The sequence below is a fragment of the Aedes aegypti genome, chromosome 2 (genome assembly GCF_002204515.2).
Source record: "Aedes aegypti strain LVP_AGWG chromosome 2, AaegL5.0 Primary Assembly, whole genome shotgun sequence".
Lineage (NCBI taxonomy): Eukaryota > Metazoa > Arthropoda > Insecta > Diptera > Culicidae > Aedes > Aedes aegypti.
This window is the reverse complement of record NC_035108.1, coordinates 298,409,198-298,429,015: the sequence shown is the minus strand read 5'-3', so window position 1 is coordinate 298,429,015 and position 19,818 is coordinate 298,409,198. Positions and strand designations below refer to the sequence as shown.

General features: G+C 36.8%; 1 protein-coding gene across 4 annotated transcripts in view; it reads right to left on the bottom strand.

The window, feature by feature from the left end:
* Positions 1-19,818, bottom strand: part of LOC5571673 (coiled-coil domain-containing protein 170) — an 87,655-nt gene that overhangs the window by 15,967 nt on the left and 51,870 nt on the right. For 3 of the 4 annotated variants that reach the window (XM_021845483.1, XM_021845485.1, XM_021845484.1), the window contains exons 5-7: positions 3,169-3,339; positions 2,947-3,111; positions 2,761-2,868 (exon numbers count right to left, since the gene is read on the bottom strand). In XM_021845483.1, coding sequence (XP_021701175.1) covers positions 2,761-2,868; positions 2,947-3,111; positions 3,169-3,339 — 444 coding nt within the window. The remainder of the gene's footprint in view (positions 1-2,760; positions 2,869-2,946; positions 3,112-3,168; positions 3,340-19,818) is intronic. The other variant, XM_021845486.1, reaches the window with a different exon arrangement.

Here is a 19,818-nt window from a genome sequence, read left to right as displayed (position 1 = left end):
TGGATACCAGAACAGTGTTTGAGCCGCACCTCCTGGTGAACAAACGCTCGAGACGTACCTCCTCAATCTATCTGATGTCAGAAGGACAACAGTGCCCAGGCTGCACTACAAGCTAAGTACGCAATCCTTAGCTGGCGCTCTTTGCCATCGTTTTATCCGTGGAAGCGTGAGGTAGGAACTTGTGAGGACCAGAGCTGTGTTAAACGCTCCTTTCTAGTTGTCGACTACCATTTTGCAGCCCACCGTTCCGATGCACGAGTTCACTAATTTGACGTTTGAGCGGTGCCAAATTCATTCGTTTCTATGGTCACGTGAATAATACGGCACCGCTCATACGTCAACGAGTGAACTCGGGCATTGGTCCATAGGTCCATTGAAGACACTCAACGAGGCAACAAAGAAGGCAATGACGGAAAAGTTCAACACAGCGAAGACATGCTGGAAGTTTATCCCACCCTCTACGCCGCACATGGGTGGAGCATGGCAGAGACTTGTGCACTCGGTCAAGGCGGCAATCGGAACAATAATGGATGGGCCACGTAGACCAGACGACGAAACGTTGGAAACAATTGTATTGGAGGCGAAGGCAATGATGAACTCAAGACCTCTGACCTATGTTCCGCTAGAATCTGCGGATCAAGAAGCTCTGACGTTCAGCCATTTTTTTGTGCCATTCGTCCGGCTTGAAATTCTTGCCTACGGAGATCATGGACACCCTTTCGACCAATTCGTAGCAATTGGAAACTAGCCAGGTATATCACCAATGAATTATGGAATTGGTGGCCAGTCATCACACACAGATGTAAGTGGTCCCAAGACGTCAAGGACATAGGGGTAGGAGACCTGGTCGTAGTGGTTTACGGAAAAGCAAAGAATCAATGGATTCGGAGTCGAATCGAAGAAGTTTACCCCGGATGAGATGGTAGAGTATGACAAGCTTCAAAGGGTTATGCGAGCAGCTGTCAAACTAGCTGTTCTAGATGTCTTGAACGAACTTAAACCTCTCCCTGGAGTTCTGGAAGTTGCAGATCCTCACCAAGGTTCACGGGTGGGGGTGGTATGTGCCGACAAAACCCCTCGTTTAGACAACCTTCACCAGAACAGCGCTACCTGACCGATGACAAATAACGTTACCGATGAAATGACAGACGGCTATTGGAAGTTTAACCAAAATATCCTTCGCCATCTAGGCTTTATGAAAGTGTGATAATTCTAAAACTATTTTCTTAAGAATCTTTTTGAATTCACGATAATTGTTAAGCAAAAAAACATTATCTCTGATTTTTTTCGTAAGTAGAATCTCAATATTTTTCCTTCGTTGAGGGCAAACAAGTTGTTCTTTTAATATACGATTATTGGTCAATACGGTATATGCCACGCTAGGAAATCGTGATCAATTTGCTAATTTCTAAGTAACTTTCATCAACTTCGTGAGTTTATATTACATTTCATTAAATACAGAACGCTAAGAAATTCAATTATTGTAGACAGTAGCTAAACAACCCTAATTTCGGCGTTTGGTGTCTCGAGTTGTTGCACCCTAACCCAACATGAGGAACTAAAGCGCTGCTCAAAATATATGCAACGTTTAATTGCTCTCGATGATTCAGCCGGTAGTTCTTTACGGGTAAGAACTGTGGACGTTGAAAGAGGTCAGAAAGCGCCGGTGTTTTCGACCGTTAAGTACTGCGGACAATAGGGCTCTGCGGGAAGATAGAAGATAGAGCGTGGCATAGACGCTCCATTTTAAATTACATTTCTTTTCAACTGCGTACTGCGATCGAAGAAGCGATACGGCTCATACAAAAATTTGAAATTTTCCATACAAAAAACGTTACGGATGAGGGGAAGGGGTCAAAATTTTCAAAATTTAGCGTTACGTAATAAATGGGTGCTGCCCTACCCTAAACGTTCTGGACAACTGGAGAAGTATCGCCCAAGACCGACGAAGATGGAGCTCTTCAATACGCCCGGCAATGACGTGACGCTACAAAGTGCAATTACCAGCTAAACTCATAAATATCTAAATATATCACAATAATTCCCACACACTTAAATTATTTTACGGATTCCTGTAAAATCTCAACAGCTGAACAGTTCGGTGAAATAAATTAACGGAGTACGGTAAATTTTTACAGTATTCCGTTAAAAATCACCGAAATCCGTAAAATTTCGACGGAATTACGGTGTTTTATTTCACCGAACTGTTCAGCTGTTGAGATTACGGTGAAATTCACCGTATGAGCTTAGTGTGCACAGGATTTGTTATGATTTACAACTGAAGTTCAAAAGATTCCTGAATGAACATAAAATATTAAGAAAGCCTATCGAAATCCAGAATTCCAACAACGTAATATCAGAATTCCAAGTAAAATTTGGAATGTCTTTTGAAATCTTAGAATTTCCAACGTTCACAAAATCATGAGAAAGTTATCGTAATGAGAGAATCGCATATAAAACTTTAAAATTCTGCACAAATATTTAACACGGAATCTCAGAATAATAGTAAAATTCCTACGGATATTTCGGAACGCTTTCCGGAATCTCTTAATTCACATCGTGTTTTCATTATTTAAATGTAAATAATCCCACTCAATTTCGCCATTTCAAATCTTGAGATGCAAATTCAGAAACTTTGTAGTAAATGTTTATATTATTCATACCAACACTGTATTCTTAGTAATTTCAAACCAACCTCTTTTTATTCATACCACCCAGTGAAATGATGATCATTGCTATGCCAAAAAATCGATAGTTTACTTCTTTCATTGGCAGATCGGTGCAGGACCGTTCCCGTCTCAGCTTTGGCAGGTGGCTGTGATGATGCGAGTGGGAGTGCGAATGGTGGTTTGCCAGTTCCCAGCAGTTCTAGACTCGAGCAACGATTAGGCCATGGTCAATCCTAAAGCTCATGCTTGTTCGAAATCTCATATTAAAAACATTTACCTTATCACAGATTCCGTGCACATGATGGTCGTGATGAGTTGCTAACCTCTCGGCTCTTTCCAGCAGCGTTTCACCTAGAATGGTTGTGTCACTTCCCGGTGCGGGTGGTTCCGAACATTCACTCCAGCATAAGGCTCGGGCCAGTCGCACCAAATATTCACTTAGCTAGGGAAAACAACGTTACATTGGGAGAAAAGTAATGCGGATGTTATCTTTTGTTACAGTGGTGTGCTCCGCTCGAAGGTGCTGAAGCTCGTGGCAAGCTTTCTCCAATCGTTCTTCTACGCTCATCCGATGTTGTTCTTCGTTCTTCAAACGGCAGGTTGTGTTTTCCTGATGCTCGCGATGGCGGGAGGCTTCCTGGTGTAGTTGTTCCTTTAGTTGAGAAACTTGCTGCAAATAAAGGCAAACGAGGTTACGGTTAGGGATGATAATTGAATGATTGAGATTACTAGGTCTTTGGAATTTGTTTCGATTTTGATGTAATACCGATGGCTTGGATTGGTAATATCTGATTTTTCTACAGACACTTGTTTTTTTGAATTATCTAAAAATCAATTTGATGGTACTCTCCGCATTCCTTAAAAACTATCTCAAAAAAAATATTTCATAATTTCCTAGCTAAGAAAAAACTCGAACCTTCCTATGAAGTTTCTTTCGAAAGGCGTTCAGTTGTTTTTTTCTTTTCAAAAACTTTTCTGTGAAAAAACTCAAAAAATTCCCGAGGATTTCTTTAAATAATTAATAAATTCTTCCGAAAAAATCATCAAAGATTCAACGAAGTATTTTCCGATAATGTTTTTTCTTTGAATAACACTAGCGATTCTTCTGGGCAATTTTTAAATGAAGTATGCAACAGATCTATAAAAGTATTCGCAATTCATTTTTAACCTAATTAAATAATTTCTCTAGAAATTCCCTCAGGTATCAGCCCAGTGAACCACGTATCGTATAAGAATGTGCATCCAAAATCACATATTCATGCGTCTAAAATCAGAATTGCACAAGATGCCATATTGAGCGTTATCAATGTCAATACAAGTTGTATATAAATCCCCAATACGATCCATAAACGACAATCTGTGTTGACAACAAAACATGTCGTAAATAGTGCAACATATAATCACGTTATGTTATATAAACTGACAGATCATATCGTCCCCTTAATGCTACAACTAGATAACTCGAAAATCAAAATTTTGGGATGTGCCACTTTGAAAATATGACCGTTTTACAAGGTGACGGTTAATCGCAGAGGATATGGTTAAAAAATAAACTTTAACTTGTGTATTTTGAATCACACGCTTATGAGCTGTAGGTATTTTACAGATCTAATTGATAAAAATGTTTTGGCATATTGAAGTCAAAAATTTCAAATTTCGAGTTATCTAGTTGTAGCATCAAGGGGACGATATATCAATCCAGTAAGCATCGTATGAAATCGCAATAACTTAGCAAAAATTGCCACCCAACTTTGTCTATCTGCTGACGATGGGCCTCAAAGAACAACAAAGTATGTGTCGCTGTACATGAAACATGTATTAACATTGGCAAATAATCGCCCATTGATAAGCAATCCTTAATGGTACAGTGGTAAGGTGCCCGATTCCTGATCCAGAAGTCCCGTGTTCGAGACTCACTGGAAACTTTTTTTTTATTTTCATCTAAATTTTGTGGCATCGTATATCTGATCGTGGAAAGTTCGAAAAAGTCGTGCCAAGTACGCATATAGCCTCCACTTTGGTAGGTATATCGCCTTTTCGTGCATTCTATACGATTCAATTGATTCATATAGAATGATGTATAACAAAAGTTATACCAACCAAAATGTTGACTGGGAGGTTCTAGTAATCACTCCATATTTTTTCCGAATGTTAATTCCAGATTTTTTGCAAAAATTACATCTAGAAATCTAAATTCTTCTTCTTCTTTTTCTTGGCATTAACGTTTTCACTGGGACAGAGCCTGCTTCTCAACTTCCGAGTTTAAGTTGCACAAGAATTCAATCCCCGAATATGGATTCTGCCAACAATTGATAAAACTATTTCTTTTAAAATATTTTAAGGTAGATACTAATCAATTTCTTCATGAATCCTAATTAATTCCTTACTCCTTACCAGGTATTTTACTAAATGTTTAGCCATAGAATCCCTTACAGCTATTCCGGTTTTTTGTTTTTCAAAAAATTTCCTTTGCAAATTCAAAGGCAAAACAAAACAATTCAAACACGCTTTACGAAAATAATTCTTGTATAATACGTGGACATAGAGCAGTATTTCCATTAAAAAAAGTTGACGAAATTTGAGATGTATTTTAGAGATATTTCTAAAGGACTTTTAATAAACTTCACGACAGATTTTGTAATATTTTTGGGAGAACTATTTCAACGAAAAAACAGATTATACAGTGAAATCTTGTATTTTACCGGAAAAAAATCCGTAAATCATACAAATTTACTGCAACCCTTTCAAAAACTGACGAACAGTTCGGTTACAGTATTATTTTCATCGACCTTCTGTTAAATTGTTTGACAGCCGCTCTGGCACGCATGAGCTAATTTTGTTTCAGTTTTCGCACAATACTAATAATCAGTGGAAGCTGGCTTAGTGGTAGCAAGTCTGTTTCCTGATCGGTGATTCAGGAGTTCGATTCCCGGCCGGACCATTTTCGAGTTTTTCTTTATGATTTAGTTTATGGATTTTGCAGATAGTTCGATCAACTTTCCGCTGCTCACCGAACTTTCCGCTACTGAGATTACGGTGAAATTTAAAGTATGATTTACCATTCCTAACAATCACCAGTACCAAAATTGACCTTAAGTGATAAAAATCGATAAAGTGTTGCTACCCAATATAGTGACGATATCTTCAGCAGAGTTAAAAATCATAATGCAAGCTTAAGAAACTCGCCATACGATTTGCAACACTACTGAAGATGCTCTATTAAAAAAATGTTTTATCATTTGAATTCTGTGGACCCACCAAGCTTAACAAAAATGGATAATAACAGAAGAAACTGCTCATGGACAATTTAAATAAGTAAGAAAGTCAGGTTTACTATTCGTCAAAATTTATTGGAAAATAAAAATAAAATATTTATACATGCATTAAATTAGTCCATTTCATGCCAACCCTCTACCTTTATATTTTTTCACCGTCCCATTAACGTGACTCAACCCATGATCAGTCAGATGATCCGCTCTGTCGAACACCCTACCGCAAAGATTGCACTGATGCGGACTCACGCTGTGGTGCAACCCGATATGTCGCTGAAGATCCGATTGGCGGATGAACTGCTTGGGACATTCGCTGCACTTGAACGGCTTATCCTTCATCAGATGCCGCTGCCGGTGCTGTTCCATGGTGTCGATGTCTCTGAACTTTTTGCCGCAAATGTTACAACCATGGGGTGTCGGTCCGGAATGGATCTGCTGGTTGTGCTGGACCAGTCCTCCTTTGGATTTGAACGCCCTGCCACACGGTTCGCAGTTCCATCGGCTGGTGAATACGTTCACCTTCTTGATCTTCCTCTTCTGACGTGGCTTCGGTTGTTCAATCACAGGCTTCGGTTCTTGAATCGCAGGCTCCACTGTATTCACATAGCCCACCACTTCGACTTTTATCGGCAATGCGGTCTCTGTGTTCTGTTGGATTGGCTGTGTTTCTACTGGTGAGTTCCACACAAGCGTGTATTCCTGTTGTGGAGCCGGCGTTGGGGATACTTCTGGTACATATGCGCTGCAGTCGACTCCCTGAGAGATAGTATTTTGACAATACTCCGTCGGTGGACAAATCTCCTGAATGGTCTGCTGCACTTGCTCTGGCGAAAATGTATCCATTGACAACATGGTCGTAAAATCTGTTTCGGTTGATAACGGGACATCGTTGGTTGTTTCCGGTTGATAAACGACACCTGTATTGTAAGGTTCGACAGAAGGATACAGCTGGATATCGGATTCAGCTAAAATTGGTGTTACCAAAGGGCCGGTGTACGCTCCGTTCTCTGATTGTTGTTTTTCACATTCCTCAATTAATTGTAGTGCCGCTGCCCAGTCGAAATCCATTTTGAATATTTGATATGAATTACTTTGAACACTTCTTTGTACTTCTCGGAAATATCGTGACTATCAACTGTTGGCTGTGCGAGGATATATATATATATGGCGATAGGTATATCTTTATTAAACGTTTGGTAGCAAGTCTTAATAATCTGTTTGATGTGACCGTTAGGTAGAATACATGTCGAACATTACTAATTCTCTATCCAAGCACAGGCAGACATTTTTTTTGTAAATTCTTGTAAACGGTTTCTTTTTTAGATTCCTACTATTTTCGGAAACATCGATCTCAAAACTTCATTTCCAATCTGATTGCACCCGATTCTCTATTTGCACCTACATGATTCTCTATTCGTACAGTAAAAAAAAGATTCCAGTTCAAAATTAAAAAAAAAAACTTTAAAAAATATAATAGCTTTTCTGGACGAATAATAAAAAATCAGATTTTGATGGAAAAATGACTGGAAATTTGTTTTGCATGGCCGTAAAAAATAAAAGTGCACGCCGAGAATCGAGTTTAATGACAAACAAGTTCCAAGACGTTTTCATTAGTAATCTCACAGACAACAGCCGTTAATTTTTCGCATAGCATACAATTTGAAAAAAGTTTCTGAATTCCAGATTGCATTTCTTTAGAGCATTTATAATATGTGGCAAAAGTGAGGAACGGTCTAGTATAAGAAACTTGAAAAAGCCAAGCATATCTATTTATTTGAAATTATTCAAGTTGCTGGAGCGAAATCTTTTCCCACCGTTCTCAGGCTCTTAAAACGTAAATTACCGTTTAATCAACATGATCTAACTTAATTTAGACAAAAATTTGCAAACCGAAACGTCGAATGGATACGAAGGCCGAAGAAAATATAAAATGGGGACGCATGTCAAAAAATTTTATCCAAGCGAATTATTATCAATCTTTTGTCCCTAATCCTGCCCAACATGCTTATTAAAAAATTACTGGAATCATAGATATTTTCATTCTGCATATGATAGTTATTGCCTTAGGCAGTCGGCTTTTGATTCAAAGTTATCTCTTCATACTGAAGTTTCAATATCTTTCAAACAATTAAGAAGTAGCAACCATACATCTTGAGATTTACAAGAAAAAAATTACCCGTAAGCCACGTTTCTACCTATTGACAATAGGCTCCTTAGAAATGTGGTACGCTGCTCTAAGCAACTGTTGTCCACTTTGACTGGCTTTTATTTGTACCTAAATAAAAGTAAAACAAAACTTTTTAAGTTGTGAAAAGACAAAGCGGATGATTCATATTTTTGTCAACTTTAATGACTACCGTAAAATGGGGTGTTAAGGGATGAAAAATAATTCAACTCAAATTTCAAGCAACTTCTAGTATGCCAATAATTAAACAAAACACAGCCCTTTCATTCTCTCGAAGTATATGTAAAGCCAAATACAATGATGAGGATACTATGACACATTTCAGAGATAATCACAAAAATGTGTGATTTTTGACGGATATGCAAAGGAATTGGAGTTTTGTAAATAAAACCATATTTTGCCAACAACAAAACATTATCTTTTTGATAACTTTGATGTTTTCATTCAGTTTTATAGGTTATGTTCAACCTTAATCAGACAGTACAGCAATATTTTTAAACTAAGAACTCGCACAAACGCAAACCGTTTTATTTTAACTTCTAAATCTTTCATAGTTATTAATCCTATTTGGGAACTGTCAATACGTCGTAAAATTGTTTTGAAATGGTTTTTATACTTATATGCAACAGGATCATAACCTTTACAGTAATGTCCCGATTTTGTCAGCCCCATGATGCATTTATGGTTGACGAAATCGGGAAAAATATATCGACTGGTTGCATGTTTTATTTCACTTTAAGGACTTAGTTTTATTATTATGTTAATATAAATATTGTTTTTTTTTTCTTGCTTCCATTTTTTATGTACCGTAATCCAAGGTAACATTGACAAATTTCTTGGATAATTATTAAGAATTTCAAATTTCAAAATTTCGCTCCTAAGATGATTGTATAGACGTGGCCAAGGTCATAATTGACTTCATGCACCCAATATTGCCAGTATAAACGTGTTTAGTCTAATTAAAATAAATATAAATTTTAGGCTGACAAAAACGGGTAAAAAGGATGCTAAAATCGGGGGTAGACGAAATCGGAAGCTGACAAAATCGGGTCATCACTGTATATTTGCAGTTAACGAATCCTAGAAGCTATGCAGAGGAACTTCGTGCACAACCTATCATATAGGGATAATTTCAACAGGCTTTTAGTTTTAATATGGGAGATACCACAATGCGCGCCAGTGCCCAACGAGACCACGAAGTTTCCCAAAAAGAGTTCAGAAATGACATGTTTATCACTTCATATGATTACCACTTAAAGGATCAATTGATTTAAAATCCATTTCCAGATAAAAGAATCATTTGTATTTCCACAAAGTTTACCAGCGTGATCGAACAAGTTTGAAAATAGTATCAAGGAACCCCCTCATTCACTTAAATACGTTGTTATCAAGATTTTCCTAAGAGTTTCACCGATTTTCGGGAATAGACATTTTGATGACTTTTAGTAACTAACAAAATAGACCCCCAAATTTTTACAATGTAGTTTTTCTTCACGGAACAAGCCAAAAGTATATTGAAATATTTTACGACCTAAATTTTATCAGTATAGTAGCATGCAAAAAGTAGATAAACCATTAACACCCCACTTATTTTCAAAACAAGACTTTTCCATAAAAAATATTAAAAGTCAAAACCTAGATAAAATTTTTGAAAATTTTTGTCTGCATTATGATTTCTATCAATCTTCTTAGTTACTTACATATTTTTCTTAATATTATTTCATAGTTTTATAGCTTAATGTATTAGGTCTATAAAAATGTTTTGAAAAACGTTCTCAATATCTAGACTCCTAGAATACTTTATTTAAAAAAAAACATCCCCTAACACATAATGCAGCTCACAATCCTCCGAACAAATCAAGCATTTCAAATGATTGATAAATCGAATTTCGACGTTTTTGAGACTTGTCAAACATGATGGAGAATTTCAATTTCTTAAAAAAGCACGTGTCCTTAACACCCCATTTTACGGTAATTTATTTGAGATTCGTTCAAAAGACGAATTCCATCTAGAATGAGCCGAAAAGTATAAAAATCGTGCTCGATAGTCTTAGATTTGGATTAAATTTTGCACATGTTTTTGTTATGGTGAAATAAGTGTTTTCCATAGAAAAAAAATGATCATTTTGACTCAAGAATAACTTTCAAAAATGGCCTATATTTTTTTCACAAAAAAAAAATCGAAAATAAAACTTAAATTTATGGTTTATGGTTAAGAATCATTTCAAGATTCTAATTGTATCTTCAGAAGGTATTAATTTTGACAAAAAAAAAACAAAATTTTGAAAATCAGTCGAAAGTTGTTCTTAGGAAAAATTTTATTTAAAATTTCTCCATCATGAAACTTTGTCCCAAAAATTAATATAGGGTTTTTGAGTAGTTTAAAACTAAAGTCTTATTTTTGAAATTTCCATTAAAAAACATAGAATAAGGACGTGGCCAGCGCTGTCATTTGCATTACTGAGTTTGCAGTCCTCGAGATTATACATTGAAAATGGTATGTTACTTCCAAGCTACTTCTGTTGGTTCCCTGTGCAGTTTTGATTATTCTTTATAATCACGGAGTAGCAACCACGAATTGTTAGGTCATCAATGCTTATGCTTATTCTTATCCTTTTTGGCATATTTTTTTATCCAATTCTTCAATTGAGCTAAGTAAATTGATTCTGAAAGTTTTAATTTAGAGTGGACCCGAGAAACCAGTTTTTTATCTAACTTTTTTGTTTGCAGTTTTACGTGGATTATGTCTTCAGAGGATTTGTAGAAGAAGTAATGATACATATTTTTGCTGAACATTGCATGTTTGTAATTCTTGTGGTTTTAAAGCTATAAGTAAGTTACAGTGAAAAACTATGAAATTTTTGAATTCTCATAGCGCATGGAGTTGGTTCGATATTTTTTTCTTTTTGCGGCATTCGAAAAGCCATTCCTTAGGTAACATTTGCTATGGTTACTGCTTTGTCTATTCCAGTAAAAAACTCCTGCAAGGATTCTTCCAAAACATCTCAAGAGGAATATCCTTTGTGGCCCTACCTCGATCTATTCAGGTATTTTACCAGATTCGTCCTAGAATTTTCACGAGTATTTCTTCTTGAATAATTTCCATACCTTTCAAGTGCCTTCTCTAACAACTTTTTCTCCAGTTTTCACTGATTCCTCCGGGGATTTCTTACGCAAAATCATTCCCGGGTTAGAAATTACTATTCAACAGATTTTTCCTTGAGTTTCTCACGATGCATCTCGCGAAGCATTCCGCCAGAGAATGCATTTCTGAAATCCTTAAAAACATTTCTTCAGGAAGAACATCTACGTACTTATCTATCTTCTATATAAATAAAAATGGAGTGTTGTTTTTACTTCATGAAATGGTTTAAGAACAATTGAACGTATTGGGGTCAGTTTTCCATAGTTGCATTCGACAAGAGGTCTCCGGAACAGTTGGGAAACCAAAAGAAGACAAGGGGAAAAGCATTAATTTTTATCCCACAAAAATGCAGTGCCAATTTTCGAATTTTCATACAAAACAGTCCAAAATCGTATGCGCATGGGTCAAAAATTGTGCGCTTCCCCTAATGTATCATTTTGAATGGAGGCTTAGATGACGTTTTAAAACAGCCTACTTGATGGCAAGTCAAAGTTTGCCGGGACCCTAGTTACATATAAATTCGTGAGACGAGACTCGCGGAGACGGTCTACCTTTTCTGCGATTACAGTAATGACCCGATTTTGTCAGCCCCCGATTTCGTCTACCCCCGATTTTAGCATCCTTTTCACCCGTTTTTGTCAGCCTAAAATTTATATTTATTTTAATTAGACTAAACACGTTTATACTGGCAATATTGGTAGCATTAAGTCAATTATGACCTTGGCCACGTCTATACAATCATCTTAAGAGCGAAATTTTGAAATTTGAAATTCTTAGTAATTATCCAAGAAATTTGTCAATGTAACCTTGGATTACCCAAGTAACATTTTTAGTTTTATCATTTACTACACGCTGTTGTTACAACCATATCCTTAAAACTAATTTTAGAACTTATTAGTCTTAATAACCTTAATAAAACTTTTATAGAACTCCGTTAAGCCCAAAAAGGCCCACACTACAGGAGGTTGTAAAGACTATACCTTAAAACCGTTTCTAAACTTCTTAGTTTTGTATCGTATGGATACATCTACCCTCGTAGTTTGCTATAAAACATTCATAAGAGCTATTGTGTAGCCTTATTGAGCTCAAATCTTTTACGATATAAAAACACTGTTTTCAAATATAATAATTCGGCTTTCTAATAAAGTTAAGCATATTAAATTTTTTCAATAACATATGAAGCTGTAATCAACAGATTTGCCATTAGCTCAATTGCTATAAGGCATTACGGTGCCAATTCTGTATTATTATTCAGCCATTCAATGAAAAACCGATCTAGTGGGTCATCGATTTCCGTGAAAATTTGCTTTTTTGTTCCTTATCCAAAATAAAAATACACTGAATTTTGGATTTTTTTTATTGGGGTGACCATTTCCAAAATAGGGTAACCAGGAAAATCGCGATCCAGCAAAATTTTTATTGTTTTTTTAATTATATACACAAAATAAAATTTCACAAAAAAAATGTTTCTACATAAATGTATCAAAAATTTCTGTTTTTTCGTGTTTTGAATGCCTCGGGACCAAAGAGGCTTTAGCTGTTCTTATTTTTTCTTGAAAGTTAAGTGAATTTTACGTTAACTGTCAAATTTTCAGCGTTGTATGTTTTATTTTTGAGATATATTTTTTTGAAAATAAAAAATCAGTAATTTTTCATCGACTTACACTAAAGGCTGAGACCTCGGTTGAGCTGTTCAAAAGTTATGATTTTTTTTTAAATAAAAAATCTATTCCGCTGAGACCTACAGTGTGTGCCGATGAAAAATGACTGATTTTTTTATTTTCCAAAGAATATATGTCAAAATATAAAAAAACATACATCGCTAAAAATTTGACAGTAAATGTTAAATTTACTGAATTTTCAAGAATAAAATAAGAACAGCAATAGCCTCTTTGGTCTCGAGGCCTTCAAAACACAAAAAAACGGAAATTAGTGATTTTTTATGTAAAAAAAAAAAACAATTTTTGTGAAATTTTTTTTTTTTTTTTTGAAAAGTCAAGATATTGAGCTCTCATTTTGTCCAAGAAAATTAAAATCGGTCAAGCGGTTCAAAAGTTATGATTTTTTTTAAATAATAAACGCGATTTTTCTCGTCACCCTATTTTGGAAATGGTCACCTTAATAAAAAAAATCCAAAAACACGTGTATTTTTATTTTGGATAAGGAATAAAATAGCAAATTTTCACGGAATTCGGTGACCCACTAGATCGGTTTTCATGGAATGGCTGAAATATGTTAAAAACAGATTTGCTCATGCATTCTGCCTAATTGTCAGTTTTGTTTACTGGAAAATCGTAAATTATTCTTACACAAACTTTCCCAAACTGACGAAGACAAACAACTTAAAATAAGCTCTGTACGTACTACGGTTTCTTCCATTTTGTATCGCTGCTAACTACGTCGTTAATTTTATTTAATTCCATGCACTACAATCCATAACCGAAAACTCAAGTCCGAAAGTATTCTATGACGTATACTTGCACTTCGCAACATAACATGTACCAATAAGTTGCATATAAAACATTCTGAATCGTGAGTACATGGGTTCATCGAATCAACCAATTTAGTAACATGATTAAATTGACTCAGAAATGCCTTAGAACACTTGAGCCTATGAAAAATCAGTTAATAGTGAAAAACTTTGGCAGCTTGTAAGTGTAGTGTCATTTAGAACATTTGTTGAGAGTAGGGTGAAGAGACTTCTTTGAATGGTTGTTCATCTTCGTCTTCCAAAAAACAGTCCCTATCTGTTTTGCTGGTCTGTTCGATAGGTAGATAACGGTGGCGCAACCAAGAGTGGCTATTGACCACCTAAATATTGATGCTTTTAGTACCTCGGTATTTCTTGCAATGGAGATGTCGCTTATCGTACACAACAACAAGCCGGTTTTAGCGTTGACCAATAGATTGACAGTCGGACAATTTATTTTTAGGTTGTCACATTGTTAACCGAAGTCAAACGTTGATACTATGTACGACAAGCGAGGTTTTCCCACTATTTTGTACGAAATTAAAGAACGTTACTACTAACGTTTTGCCAATAATAGATGTCATGTAAATTGATTCAAAAGATTTTTCTTTACGTTTGAATTATGTAAACTGTTTCAATTTTTATAATCATCCAAAATTTGGGACGGATGATTTTTAACTTCAATGATCAAATTTTTGTTGCTAAGTAATGACAACTTTTGGTTTTTCATCAAAACGTATAAAATCATTTGAGAGTTCAAAATTAAATTAAAACAAAACAATAAATTTACCACGAACTCATAAATGATTGATTCTTTTCCTTCAAAGTGGCACAAATTAAGTAACTCGCCATACCATTTGCAATACTGCGAATTACTTTTTGAAGTAGCTATTTTGTCTTCTGAATTACGATGACCACCAATAATGAAGAACGCTATATACATCAAATGAAGCTGATCGCTCAGACATAATTCAGGGACAATTTAAATAAGTAAGAAAGTCAGGTTTACTATTCGTCAAAATTTATTGAAAAAAAAATAAAATATTAATATACAAAACATGCATTAAAATTAATCCATTTCAAGCCAACCCTCTCCCTTTATATTTTTTAACCGTCCCATTGACGTGACTCAACCCATGATCAGTCAGATGATCCGCTCTGTCGAACACCCTACCGCAAAGATCGCACTGATGCGGACTCACGCTATGGTGCAACCCGATATGTCGCTGAAGATCCGATTGGCGGATGAACTGCTTGGGACATTCGCTGCACTTGAACGGCTTATCCTTCATCAGGTGCCGCTGCCGGTGCTGTTCCATGGTGTCGATGTCTCTGAACTTTTTGCCGCAAATGTTACAGCTATGGGGTGGCGGTCCGGAATGGATCTGCTGGTTGTGTTGGACCAGTCCTCCTTTGGATTTGAACGCCCTGCCACACGGTTCGCAGTTCCATCGGCTGGTGAATACGTTCACCTTCTTGATCTTCCTCTTCTGACGTGGCTTCGGTTGTTCAATCACAGGCTTCGGTTCTTGAATCGCAGGCTCCACTGTATTCACATAGCCCACCACTTCGACTTTTATCGGCAATGCTGTCTCTGTGTTCTGTTGGATTGGCTGTGTTTCTACTGGTGAGTTCCACACAAGCGTGTATTCCTGTTGTGGAGTCGGCGTTGGGGATACTTCTGGTACATATGCGCTGTAGTCGATGACTCCCTGAGAGATAGTATTTTGACAATACTCCGTCGGTGGACAAATCTCCTGAATGGTCTGCTGCACTTGCTCTGGCGAAAATGTATCCATTGACAACATGGTGGTAAAATCTGTTTCGGTTGATAACGGGACATCGTTGGTTGTGTCCGGTTGATAAACGACACCTGTATTGTAAGGTTCGACAGAAGGATACAGCTGGATATCGGATTCAGCTAAAATTGGTGTTACCAAAGGGCCGGTGTACGCTCCGTTCTCTGATTGTTGTTTTTCACATTCCTCAATTAATTGTAGTGCCGCTACCCAGTCAAAATCCATTTTGAATATTTGATATGAATTACTTCGAACACTTCTTTGTACTTCTCGGAAATATCGTGACTATCAACTGATCGCTGTGCGAGGATATATTTATATGGCGATAGGTATATCTTTATGAAACGTTTGGTAGCAAGTCTTAATAATCTGTTTCATGTGACCGTTAGGTAGAATACATGTCGAACATTACCCATTCTCTATCCAAGCACAGGCAGACATTTTTTTGTAAATTCTTGTAAACGGTTTCTTTTTTAGATTCCTACTATTTTCGGGCAATTTCATATTTGTTTAGCATATATTGATTACGAATCCCTACCCAAAACGGAAACATAGATCTCAAAACTTCATTTCCAATCTGATTGCACCCGATTCTCTATTTGCACCTACATGATTCTCTATTCGTACAGTAAATAAAAGATTCCAGTTCAAAATTTTAAAAACCTCTAAAAAATAAAATAACTTTTCTGAACGAATAATGAAAAATCTGATTTTGATGGAAAAACGACTGGAAATTTGTTTTCACGGCCGTAAAATATATAAGTGCTCACAGAGAATCGAGTTTAGTGACATACAAGTTCCAAGACGTTTTCATTTATAATCTCACAGACAACAGCCGTTAAGCTATCGCATAGCATACAATTTGAAAAAAGTTTCTGAATTCCAGATTGCATTTCTTTAGAGCGTTTTTATCTAAAGCATTTTGATACCGTATTGATTCGAATTCCGGAAACTCTATTTTGTATGACAAAAAGTGGCCACGAGCCTTCAATCGTTTAATAAAGCATTTTCCAGAGACACTTATGAAAATTTAGAAATCTCAACTACCTTCGATACCTCTCCAATAGCTTGGTGAATTTTATTAATTTCTTGCTTTGCTTTTTATGAGCTGTGCGGAATTCGAAAGTGTCCAGAATATGTGGCAAAAGTGAGGAACGGTCTAGTATAAGAAACTTGAAATAGCCTAGCATATCTATTTATTTGAAATTATTCAAGTTGCTGGAGCGAAATCATTTCCCACCGTTTTCATTTTATTTGCTTTTTGATGAGCTATTCAAGTTCCAAGTGTTCGTAATACAAACCAAAACGTAAATTACCGTTTAATCAACATGATCTCACTTAACATAGACAAACATTTGCAAACCGAAACGTCGAATGGAAGGCCAAAGAAAATATAAAATGGGGACACATGTCAAAATTTTTATCCAAGCGAATTATTATCAATATTTTGTCCCTAACCCTGCCCAACATGCTTATTGAAAAATTACTGGAATCATAGATATTTTCATTCTGCATATGATAATTAATGCCATAGCCAGTCGGCTTTCGATTCAAAGTTATCTCTTCATACTGAAGTTTCAATATCTTTCAAACAATTGAGATGTAGCAACCATACATCTTGAGATTGATAAGAAAAATATTACCCGTAAGCCACGCTTCTACCTATTGACATTAGGATCCTTATGGTACGCTGCTCTAAGCAACTGTTGTCCACTTTGACTGGCTTTTATTTGTACCTAAATAAAAGTAAAACAAAACTTTTTAAGTTTTGAAAAGACAAAGCGGATGATTCAATGACTACCGTAAAATGGAGTGTTAAGGGATGAAAGAAAATTCAACTCAAACTTCAAGCAACTTCTAGTATGCCAATAATTGAACAAAACAAAGCCCTTTCATTCTCTCGAAGTATATGTAAAACCAAATACAATGATGAGAATCCTATGACAAATTTCAGGGATAATCATTAAAATGTGTGATTTTTGACGGAAATGCAAAATTGAGTGTTAAGGAATTTAAGTTTTGTAAATAAAACCATATTTTGCCAACAATAAAACATTATCTTTTTGATAACTTTGATGTTTTCCATTCAGTTTTTTAGGTTATGTTCAACCTTAATCAGACAATACAACAATATTTTTAAACTAAGAACTCGCGCAAACGCATACCGTTTTATTTTAACTGCTAAATCTTTCATAGTTATTGGTTTTTATACTTATATGCAACAGGATCATAACCTATATATTTGCATAGGAGAAGGTATCGACCGTGATTGTTTTATATTCTATTTGGTTATGGCTATATCGGTCATGCGACTCAAAGCTAAAGGGAGTCTGAAGAAGAGTTTTTCAAATGATAGAAATGAATAGGTGGGTAGGCGTCGCAAGGGAGCGAGAAGATTTAAATTATATTAGGTGGTGAAAATTGAGCAAGCCATTTTAAAGTCAGTAAGCATCGAAACGTTTTGTATTTTGCCTAGCTTCTCTACTGGAAAAGGGTTGGCTCAAAGCTTTGAGCTTTGCTACCAACACAGGCAAAATACAGGAGGCTTCAATGTGCTCTTATACTGACGGCAATCAACCGAACAATTTTATAGATCGATGACTGATATTGGGAATTAACACGTAGTCAGAGAATATGTCCTATCATGTATGCTCTTCCCGCCAGCCACCACATGATCCAGTTAGAAGTGCATTTTCTAATTAGTCAATTTATTCCCAATATCAATCATCGATCGATAGAACCGTTCGGTTGATTGCCGTCAGTATAAGAGCACATTGAAGCCTCCTGTATTTTGTCTGTGTTGGTAGCAAAGCTCAAAGCTTTGAGCCAACCCTTTTCAAGTAGAGAAGCTAGGCAAAATACAGGACGCTTCGATGCTTATTGACTTTAAAATGGCTTGCTCAATTTTCACCACCTTTTGCTGGCTCTACGTCCTTCAAGACATGACCTGCGCCACAATGTTACGCCAACTAACTCGGTCCATAGCTGCTATCCTCCATTTTCTCGATCGCCCCACACTTCCAAGATCCTGCTCCACTTGGTTGCGCCCCATTCGTCTTGTACCGGCCGGATTTGAGGTGAACACCATTTTTGCGGGATTGTTGTCCGGCATTCTCACAACGTGCCCCGCCCATCGTACCCTTCCAGCTTTGGCGACTTTCTGGATACCGGGTTCGCCGTAGAGTTGCGCAAGCTCGTGGTTCATTCTTCTCCGTCAAAGATCGTCCTAAGCACACGTCGTTCAAAAACTCCTAGCGCTTGCAGGTTCACTTCGAGTATTGTCCACGTCTCATGCCCGTAGAAAACTAACGGTCTTATCAGCGTCTTGTACATGGTACACTTAGTACGGAAGTGAAGTTTACCAGACCGCAAGGTCTTGTGGAGTCCATAGTAAACACGTCTTCCGGCAATGATACGTCTTCGAATTTCTCTACTGCAGTTTTTTTTCTTGTTTTTCCTTTGTGGGGACATGATACCACTGCGACCATTAATTTGATCTATTGTGGTGCTATCCTCTTTGTTTTTGCCGTATTGTAGAAATATATTACTATATGAAGTAGCTATCTCCACAGCTATTGGCGTGCATCCCAATCAGGTACTACATTTCGGATAAAATTTAGTACCTGTTTTGGATGGTAGATTCGAATTTCATTAGGCTCTAGCAGGCCTGTATCTAAATGTTTGCAACGCTTGTGGTATAGTGCAATACACTTGCACAACAAATGTTCAGTGCTCTCGCTTTCTAATTTACAGAAACGAAACATATCTTCTTGCAATTTACCTATAATTTTGAGGTAACGTTTGCTGGGGCAGTGGCCTGTTAATAATCCAGTATCTACTGCAGTTGTTATCCGACGTTATCAATGATCCTAGGTAGACAAATTCATCCACCCCGTCGATCATCACGCGTCTGCCAATGCGAGCTCTATCGCGCTCGATTCCTCCAGCCAGCAGATATTTCGTTTTCGACGTATTTACCTTCAATCCAACCCGATCTGCTTCACGTTTCAGCCTGGTACACTGTTCAGAAACCACCTGGAACGTTCTTCCGACAATGTCCACGTCGTCAGCAAAGCAGATGAACTGGCTGGACTTATTGAAGATCGTGCCCCGCATGTTGAAGCCCGTCCGTTTCATACCATCTTCTAGCGCAATATTGAACAGAAGGCAGGAAAGACCATCGCCTTGTCGAAGTCCTTTGCGTGTTTCAAACGGGTCCGATAATGCACCCGATATCTTCACACAGCACTGTACACTAGTAACGACTTTTGTCCAATG